A 10,617-nucleotide genomic window follows, 5' to 3' on the forward strand; every position below is an offset into this window, starting at 1 on the left:
TGCCAATGTTAATGCTCTGACCTTTCACATTATAGTTTTAAATCTCTTGCTGTAATAAGAATGATTGTGGTATATTAGATTTACCTGTAACATTGCAAATAAAAAATGTGTGTTTGTCACAATCATGCAATATGTGTTTTTGTCTGTTTTTTTAAACATATGTAATTAAAAAGCCTATTTCACACAAAAAAGGTTATTATTTTTTTATATTGCTCGTCCTTATTGGGGTCACAGAAAAGGACAGATGGCGAAAGTGCAAACTTTGCACTGCAAAAAAGGTAAAAAGACCAGGTTTTAGGAAAAAAATACAAAAAACTAGTGAAATTAAATAGCTGCATGGACAGATAATTTGACTTAATAAAACATGCTGAATTAACATTTGTATACTTAGAAATTAGCAGGACTTTTAAGCAAAAAAAAAAAAAAAGGTATTTTATTCTGAAAACAAGCATTATTCAACTTGCAATTCTTAAATTACGCATCCTCGGGATGTTGCAGCATCTTGAAACAAGATTTATTATGTGGGGGAAAACAAAACATCTTATTTGTTTAGTTATTTTCTCAATTTTAACATCTTTAAGCTAAAATAGAAAAAATAGCATTTTGATCAATCACTGGTCTTCAATGTTTTAATTACTGTTGGAATAATAAAAATGCCAATGTCCATGCTCTGACCTTTCACATTATAGTTTTAAATATCTTGCTGTAATAAGAATGATTGTGGTGTATTAGATTTACCTGTAACATTGCAAATAAAAATTGTGTGTTTGTCACAATTATGCAATATGTTTTTTGTGTCTGTTTTTTTAAACATATGTGATTAAAAAGCCTATTTCACACAAAAAAGGTTATTATTTTTTTTATATTGCTCATCCTTATTGGGGTCACAGAAAAGGACAGATGGCGAAAGTGCAAACTTTGCACTGCAAAAAAGGTAAAAAGGCTAAAAACTAGTGAAATTAAATAGCTGCATGGACAGATAACTTGACTTAATAAAACATGCTGGATTAACATTTGTATATACATAGACATCAGCAGGACTTTTAAGCTAAAAAAATAGGTATTTTATTCTGAAAACAAGCATTATTCAACTCGCAATTCTTAAATCACGTATCCTCGGGATGTTGCAGCATCATGAAACAAGATTCATTATGTTGGGAAAAACCAAAACATCTTAGTTATTTTCTAAATTTTAACATCTTTAAGCTAAAATAGAAAACATATAATTATTTATGTTAACATTAAGATTAATCAACGACTAAAAAGAGGCAAATAGCTCTTAAAACTAGGGACAGAAATAAAATGTCAAACCTATGGCAAATAATTTGCAGTGTACAAGTTTTTTAACGGTGGAAATCGGTTGAGTAAAACCAGCTTTATGCTCAATAATGTTCACCGGGATTTTGTCCTTTCTTATTTGTAAGCGCTTTAAAGAGAACATAAATAGACAATGAGACTTGACAGAATTCCAACTGGTGGGAGGGAAATTCATCAATCACTCAAAACATGAACAGCCATTTTGGTTGCGGAAGGACCGGTGATCCAACAGTGACATCGAAGTAGTAAATACAATTTTTTCATGACCTGGATTTTTTGTTTTTGGGTGATTTTTAGGTCCGATGGATTTATACATTTTGTCTAAATGAAAAAAGAAGTGTAGTCACACATGTGAAGATGTAACAAAAAACAACAACTGAGGTACCATAAAACATTTATAGGATGAAATATACACTACCGTTCAAAAGTTTGGGGTCACCCAAACAATTTTGTGGAATAGCCTTCATTTCTAAGAACAAGAATAGACTGTCGAGTTTCAGATGAAAGTTCTCTTTTTCTGGCCATTTTGAGCGTTCAATTGACCCCACAAATGTGATGCTCCAGAAACTCAATCTGCTCAAAGGAAGGTCAGTTTTGTAGCTTCTGTAACGAGCTAAACTGTTTTCAGATGTGTAAACATGATTGCACAAGGGTTTTCTAATCATCAATTAGCCTTCTGAGCCAATGAGCAAACACATTGTACCATTAGAACACTGGAGTGATAGTTGCTGGAAATGGGCCTCTATACACCTATGTAGATATTGCACCAAAAACCAGACATTTGCAGCTAGAATAGTCATTTACCACATTAGCAATGTATAGAGTGTATTTCTTTAAAGTTAAGACTAGTTTAAAGTTATCTTCATTCACAAATAAGGACATTTCAATGTGACCCCAAACTTTTGAACGGTAGTGTAAAGGTAACACAAAAGTATACCTACTACGCTAAAAACTACCCAGGACTGTGTGTGAGGCAAATTATTGGACATAAAACAGAACAAATTATCCAGGAGCCACATTTCCAGAAAGCTAAGGACCGGGGCACCAGACTTCTCCCTTAACCTTTTTATTTTACATTTTTTTGAGAATAGGCAGTACGCAATGTTGTACAACGTTTTGGTTACCTCTTGGATTTTTACCTTGTCTTTTGCCCACAATTGCTGTGCTGTCGGGCACAAAAATGGGTGGAAAAAACGTTCATACATAGAAACAATGTTCGTACACCAAAGTATACTTTTATTTGGCCTTGTAAATCGAAGAGGGCTTGGTAAATCAAGAGTCCATTGTACTTTGTTGAATTCAAATAGTGTCTCACATTGTTTATCAAAGTACTGGCACTCACAACTCTAATTGGCCCCATGGTGGATTATTTTGCTGTCGAAAAATTAAGCACATGGAGTGACTGACTAGCATGTGGTATCCCTTAGCTTTGCGGAATGATACGCCGGCAAACAAATTAGTTTGAGCTGAAGTAAAACGGAACATTTTCTAGAAAGTTCCAAAAACTCGTACGGCCTGTGGGATGTGACCTTCACTATACATTGGGCCTTTTACCTTTCCCCTGTAACTGTAACAAAAAAATTAATCATCGCATCATCTGTGTTTCTAACAAAACTTGACGAGTAAAGTATATTTTGCAACTTTACACGCTTTAGGGTTGTATTGTTTTTTCGTCAATACCAGTGTGAGAATCAGGCTATTGATTGTTGTTTACCACAAACTGACCACGCTCCTCCCTCAGATGATTTTTGTCCCTAGAGATCTAACAACAATGTTCTTCATATCAGGTCTCTGGTAGGAGGTGACTCTCCAAAGAAAGGGTGCCTATAAGGTGACATGATATCAGCCTTTGGTCTTTCAAAAGACTGTGAAGTAAAACAATGCATGAACTATTTGGCCAAGGATGTGAGTTACCAAAAAGTGGACCATGAGCCTTGAAATGTCAGGCCTGTGATCTGATATTGTTAACCAATGGGTAGGTTGCGCTTGTTTCGTTCACCTCCACAAGGGAGGGTCACGTCAATAAGAAGCCATATGGCAAAAAATACTCTTTCGACACAAGACCAAGAGACTGGATCTTACAAAACACAACCTCTCAAAACAGAGAAGAAGATAAAAAAACCGCAGTAAGTTTAATGCTTGTATCCTTTTTTTTCTTATAGTGTGTAAATGTTGAGAGCACACAACCAACTTGTTTATTTTAGAGGCAAAAGAAAAACAGTGGCTAAAAAAAACACGTTAATGATCAGTCACTTTTTTGTGTTGACTGTTGACTCTCTGACTAATTTGCAGCATATCAAATTCAAGTCCAAACGACAGTAGAGTACAGTCATGTGGTTTCTCTCAGCCGATATACAGGGTGTCCATAAAGTTTGCACATATTGTATAACATACACATAAAGTATACATATGATGATAGATTTACTGATTAATGCATATGATGAACATGAATAATAATAAGATGTGATAATGTCAATTATTTTATAACTAAAAATGAAAAATTTAAAAAATAATAAATACAAACATGTATTATGCAATTCTAATAATGATGAATACACATTAAAGTTAAAAAAACAACTCATATTTGTATTTGATTTATTTTTCTTAAAAATAGTCCAGACTTCAAGGATCTCCTGTATAAAATAAAGACTATGTGCGAGTATATGAATAAAAGAATGGTAATATGTAAGAGTCCCCGATAAGCAGACAACAAATAATCATTCAAAAATAATGATCTCTCTTGCTGCTTGGTGCATGTTTCTAAAAATGTGTATTTTCATTTCAGATGCTTGTATCACCCCTTTTCATCCTATTGGGGGTGGTCTCTCTCCATGGTTGTGCTGAGGCCCAGTCCATCAACCAAATACTCAAAGAAAGCGCTAGTAAGCTTTGCAAAGAACAGGCATTCTCAGTTGTTGTTTTTTATTGTAGTATAGATATATTTAATATTATTGTGGTTGTATTTTCGCAGGCTTGTGGAACTGTATGTACTGCATCAGACATTTCTAATATGTTGGTTATCTTAGCATCTCTCCTTGTACTATACAGTCTGCGGTATAAATTTTAAATGAAGAATTTTCATTGTTTTTTTTAAAATGCTTTTCATGCTATGATTTAAAATACAATATTGTTTTAGCATTATTAAATACATCTCGACATGAAACAACACTCGTTTTACGCTATATAGTAAAAATAATAATAGAAATAAGACATATGATGTAATGTTGAATACAAAAGACATAAGACGCAAAAAATAAATTCACATCCAAATTGCGATATTTATTTATTCCTATTCTAAATGGATTCATGATTTTGGGGACTCTATTAAAAAAACTATGTATTTTGTATTATGTATTTTTTTAGAATCAATTTTTGGATAAAAAATTTTTAAACAACTATTTTTGACATTATTATTATTCACACTGTTGCTTTTATTAATTTTCATATTTCATATTTTAGTGTTGTAAGTATTGTATTTGTATGGCTTCTCAAATGCTTTGTATGATTTCAAACCCATCCATTATATAGCTGGAATTGGGTTGGAGATGAGGTTGCTCTATTCTCCTTATATTAACATTCTGTGATTTTTATTTATAAAATCTCAAAAATAAAAATTTTAAAAGACGGCTTTTAGACCAACAGTGAGTGTATAAGTCGTGCATCAACAGCCAAGAGGAGCTTTTGTAACCTGTAACCTGTTTTGAAAAGGTTTTATTACAATTTACTGTATATACCAAATAATATGTTATGAGAATTGTGTTTAATTGTGTATCGATTTTGAATCGAATTGTCACCCCATGAATCAGAATCAAATCGTGAAGTGCTCAAAGACTCCCACTTCAACTATGCAGTAATATAGACACCCACGACACACACACACACACGCACAAAGTTTCTAAAAACAACCACTAACCTGTAGAAATACTGTAATGTTTTCGATGATGATGATGATCTGCTGTGCAATAAATAACAATACCTTAATTTGTTATAAGTTCTTTTCATTTTTTTAAGATTGAAAATGCTTAGTTTAGGCCAAACATTAAGTAAAATGTGCTTTAAAATGCCTTTGTTTTTTACTAATAACAGGCTGTAGTCAAACAGCGAGGAACCATGATATGATTTTTTAATAAATATATTTTGAAAAACTGCGATAGAGTGAAGCCCAAATTTTAAAGCGATAGAGGCAAGGGATGACTGTACTACGGTAAAAGTTTATTCATACTCTGGTTTACTCCCACAGTCCAAGAAATATGCATGTTGGCTCAACCTGAGACTTTGTATTGATATTAGAACTCGTACATAGTTGCGATTGACTGGTGACCCAAAAGTCAGCTGGGATAGACTCTAGCTCAACTTTAGACCCGAAAAAGGAATGAAAATATTGATGGACTCAGTACAATGCTGTGGAATTGTACAATCTTTTACACTATTGATAATAACAACCACAATGATGTTGCATTCAATGCAAAAATGTGCACCATAATGTGCATCCGAAAAGTATTAACAGTGCTTCACTTTATCCACATTTTGTAATGTTACAGACTTACTCCAAAATGGGATAAATTCATTTTTGTCCCAAAATTATACACACAATACCCCACATTAACAATGTAAAAATTCTATAAAATTTTGCTAAATTATTGAAAATAAAACTAAAAAATATAACATGTACATAAGTATTCACAGCCTTTGCTCAATAATTTGTTGATGCACCTTTGGCAGCAATCACAGCCTCAAGCCATTTTGAATACGATCCCACCAGCTTGGCACACCTATCTTTGGGCAGTTTCGCCCATTCCTCTTTGCCCATTTTATTTGCAGCACCACTCAAGCTCCATCAGTTTGGATGGGAAGTGTTGGTTTTCATCCAGAATCTTTCCATACATTGCTGCATTCATCTTAGTCTAGTCAGGGAGGTGACTAAGAACCCGATGGTCACTCTGTCAGAGCTACAGCATTCCTCTGTGGAGAGAGGAGAACCTTCAGGAAGAGCAACCATCACTGCAGCAATCCACCAATCAGGCTTGTTTGGTAAAGTGGCCAAACGGAAGCCATTTCGTAGTAAAAAGTTTGCCAAAATGCACCTGAAAGACTCTCAGATCAAGAGAAACAAAATAATCTGGTGTAATGAGACAAAGATTTACTTCTTTAGCATGAATGCCAGGTGTCATGTTTGGAGGAAACCAGCCACCGCTCAACACCAGGCCAATACCATCCCTATAGTGAAACATGGTGGTGGCAGCATCATGCTGTGGGGGTATTTTTCAGCGGCAGGAACTGGGCGACTAGTCAAGATAGAGGGAAAGATCAATGCAGCAATGTACAGAGACATCCTGGGTTAAAAAAAATAATGCTTCCCAGCCAACCTGATGGAGCTTGAGAGGAGCTGCAAAGAGGATTGGGCGAAACTGCCCACAGATAGGTGTGCCAAGCTTATGGCATCATATTCAAAAAGACTTGAGGCTATAATTGCTGCCAAAGGTGCATCAATAAAGTAGCGAGCAAGGGCTGTGAATACTTCCATACTTATGTGATTTCTTTATTTTTAATACATTTGAAAATAAAAATAAAAAATTTCACATCGTGATTAAGGGGTATTGTTTATATAATTTTGTGGACAAAAATGCCTTTTTTTCCCTTTTGAACTACGGCTGTAACTAGAGATGTCCGATAATATCAGCCTGCCGATATTATCGGCCGATAAATGCTTAAAATGTAATATCGGAAATGATCGGTATCGGTTTCAAAAAGTAAAATGAATGACTTTTTAAAACGCTGCTGTAGGGAGCGGTAAGTACAGAGCAGTTGCGTCTCCTAGTCAGCAGCCCCTCCCCTCGCCCCTCTCCCACACACAACACAGGAGTTGACGATTGCAGCATGAGAGGTTTACCGGCGACACTTGATGACCTCAACGAACCGCCGCGAGCGTAGCATAACAACAACAAGAATGTGTTGTTGCCGGTGCTGTAGCCGTGGCTAACAAGCGAGCTCGCTCGGTAACTGACTAATGACACCATGTCTATGGTTTGGGATTATTTTAAAGTGTCTCTGACGGATAAAAAACTGGCAATTTGCAATGACTGCAAAAAGTTGGTTATGCGAGGAGGAACCAAGACGTCTTCCTTTAATACGAGCAATCAGATCTCCCACTTCTTCAAGAATCATAAGGAGATACACGATGAATACAAGCGGAAGATGGATGTGAGCCCAGTTTATACTTCCCTGTTATACAGTATGTCAGGCAGTCTTGCACTAAATGAGGACTACGTTATTGTTTACTTTATTACTCTAGTATACTCTGGACTGAAGCTGTGTGCCTTCATTGTTTTTGTAGCTGTTGTTTTGAGGCATGTTTAAAAACAAAACAAAATAATGCACCTTGTGAAAGTCAAAGTATAGTATTTCCCATAGTTGTAATGGGTATAAGGATTATTATCTCAGGGAGAGCATGTCCCAAATTCCAAGCTGCTGTTTTGAGACATGTTAAAAAAAATAATGCACTTTGTGACTTCAATAATAAATATGGCAGTGCCATGTTGGCACTTTTTTCCATAACTTGAGTTGAAGTTGTTATCTTATTTTGGAAAACCTTGTTACATTGTTTAATGCAGTGGCTCTCAAATGGGGGTACGCGTACCCCTGGAGGTACTTGAAGGTATGCCAAGGGGTACGTGAGATTTTTTTTAAATATTCTAAAAATAGCAACAATTCAAAAATCCTTTATAAATATATTTATTGAATAATACTTAAACAAAATATGAATGTAAGTTCAGAAACTCAGTGAAGCACAAGCTCAGGTTTCTCACTAAAATGTCTGTCAAAAAGAACTGTGAAAAGAAATGCAACAATGCAATATTCAGTGTTGACAGCTAGATTTTTTGTGGACATGTTCCATAAATATTGATGTTAAAGATTAATTTTTTGTGTTTAGAATTAAGTTCATGAATCAAGATGGATCTCTATAACAATCCCCAAATAGGGCACTTTAGGTTGATGATTACTTCTATGTGTAGAAATCTTTATTTATAATTGAATCACTTGTTTATTTTTCAACAAGTTTTTAGTCATTTTTATATATTTTTTTCCAAATAGTTCAAGAAAGACCACTACAAATGAGCAATATTTTGCACTGTTATACAATTTAATAAATCAGAAACTGATGACATAGTGCTGTATTTTACTTCATCTTTTTTTTTTTAACCAAAAATGCTTTGCTCTGTCTAGGGGGTACTTGAATTAAAAAAAATGTTCACAGGGGGTACATTACTGAAAAAAGGTTGAGAACCACTGGTTTAATGCATCCAGCGGGGCATCACAACAAAATTAGGCATAATAATGTGTTAATTCTGCGACTGTATATATCGGTATCAGTTGATATCGGAATCGGTAATTAAGAGTTGGACAATATCGGAATATCGGATATCGGCAAAAAAGCCATTATCGGACATTTTTAGCTGTAACATAACAAAATGTGGAAGAAGTGAAGCACTGGGATTACTTTCCGGATTCTCTGTATATTCAACGTGACCCAACAGTTTTGGTCGGCGACTGAAAACTTAAAAGTCATCAAACAAGAGCTTCAACATTCTGTCCTGTCTCAGTCCACCTGGAAGACACCCTGACCTGTGGCGCGTGGGACTGCGACTGTACCTTTAACCGCCTGCGCGGGTGCTGTTGCGCAGCCAACGATTTGTTCCGAGTCGAGGACGAAACCTTCAGGAGGCTGGCGTCTTTGGGGGACGGTATCACCGTGCTCAGGGGCAGAGTGGGCGCTTTAACCGGTAAGTTTGTACGTTCAGATACAAACGAAGTGGCGAAAGCACAACAGTGGTGGCAATTGATCGGATCATCTCACAAAGTGAGACTGTAATTCCTTTTTTCCCCTCACAGCTGGCATTAAGATTGCCTTCAAAGCCGGTATAGACCCATATCTCTTAACGACTTCTGATGAAAAATGCTTTGGGCCTTTCAACACCAATGTACCGATACCTTACACTCTTGTGACTCTGAATGACGGCAATGGATACAACCCATCCCTGGGTAGGAAACACACACCTTTATACCTGTCCTTGCCTCCGTTAGTCTCACTCTCGATCATGTCTCGCAGGCGTCTTCACAGCGCCACATGCCGGAGTTTATGTCTTCTCCTGCACTGTCTACTCAGTGGTCAACTTGAACCAGCGCCTGTACCACAACGTAGACACAATTACCCTTTCACACAATGACTATCATGCCAAGACATGACATGGATCATTTTGAAGCTCAAAGTGGGTGTTTCCTCGCAGGTTGTGATGGTGAAGAATGGCGAGGTGCTGACCAGCGTGTGGGAGGACAATCGAGAAGACGGAGAAGACAGCGGCAGTCATGTAATCAGTCCAATTGATCCAAAATGGAAAGAAACACACAGTTTCAGTTAGGTGTTTATTGATTTTTTTTTGTTATTTGTGTTGTTAGGCGCTTACTGTGGAGATGCAGAGAGGCGATCAGGTGTACATGGAGCTGGAGTCCGGAAGAAAACTCTGTACAAATCTATACTCTAATGTCTTTACTGGTTACATGCTGTATGCTTACACAGATGAGTAAACGCAACCCCAAAAATACAAGAGGGGATATCCTACTCATTTCATGCATCAGTAGGGCACTATTTTAAGTTTCTTGGATTAAAATATTTGATCAATATCAATTTGTGTACATGGTAAATCTGCATTCTTCTTCTCTTGGCCAAAAAGCCCTGACTAAAATGGGACACTAACAAATCATAACAAATGCACATTAACTAAAACACTGATACAATTAACTGACTATTTATTCAATGAATAAAAACAAGACAAAAATGTTGACAGAGACGAAATGAAGACTTCTCTGCTGGCCTAACATAACCAGAAATCATAATCATAATTAAAGATACAATTATTTTTTTTATTTACTTTCCTTAAATATCTAAAAGTATTCATATTCTACTCATAAAACCTACTCAGTGGACTAGTGGTTAGAGTGTCCGCCCTGAGATCGGTAGGTTGTGAGTTCAAACCCCGGCCAAGTCATACCAAAGACTATAAAAATGGGACCCATTACCTCCCTGCTTGGCATTCAGCATCAAAGGTTGGAATTGGGGGTTACATCACCAAAAATAATTCCCGGGCGCGGCCACCACTGCTGCCCACTGCTCCCCTCACCTCCCAGGAGGGGATCAAGGGTGTGCAGAGAATAATTTCGCCACACCTAGTGTGTGTGTGACAATCATTGGTACTTTACCTTATTCTCTTCATGTCATATTAGGGTTGCGAAGGGGTGGAAAGT

The 10,617-nt window shown here is 36.4% G+C and overlaps 1 protein-coding gene across 1 annotated transcript; it reads left to right on the top strand.

The window, feature by feature from the left end:
• The first annotated feature begins 3,288 nt into the window (after positions 1-3,288).
• cbln18 (cerebellin 18) lies at positions 3,289-9,900 on the top strand. The gene is made up of 6 exons (XM_062067211.1): positions 3,289-3,292; positions 8,919-9,098; positions 9,208-9,357; positions 9,425-9,513; positions 9,603-9,683; positions 9,772-9,900. The coding sequence occupies exons 1-6, from the start codon at positions 3,289-3,291 to the stop codon at positions 9,898-9,900; spliced, it is 633 nt and encodes a 210-aa protein (XP_061923195.1).
• The last annotated feature ends 717 nt before the right edge of the window (positions 9,901-10,617 follow it).

The sequence above is a fragment of the Entelurus aequoreus genome, linkage group LG13 (assembly GCF_033978785.1).
Source record: "Entelurus aequoreus isolate RoL-2023_Sb linkage group LG13, RoL_Eaeq_v1.1, whole genome shotgun sequence".
NCBI classification, from domain to species: domain Eukaryota; kingdom Metazoa; phylum Chordata; class Actinopteri; order Syngnathiformes; family Syngnathidae; genus Entelurus; species Entelurus aequoreus.

Coding starts and splice junctions, on each gene's coding strand:
- cbln18 (XM_062067211.1), top strand. Junction 9,099..9,207: donor CAGAGTGGGCGCTTTAACCG/GTAAGTTTGTAC, acceptor TTCCCCTCACAG/CTGGCATTAAGATTGCCTTC. Junction 9,514..9,602: donor ACCAGCGCCTGTACCACAAC/GTAGACACAATT, acceptor GTTTCCTCGCAG/GTTGTGATGGTGAAGAATGG.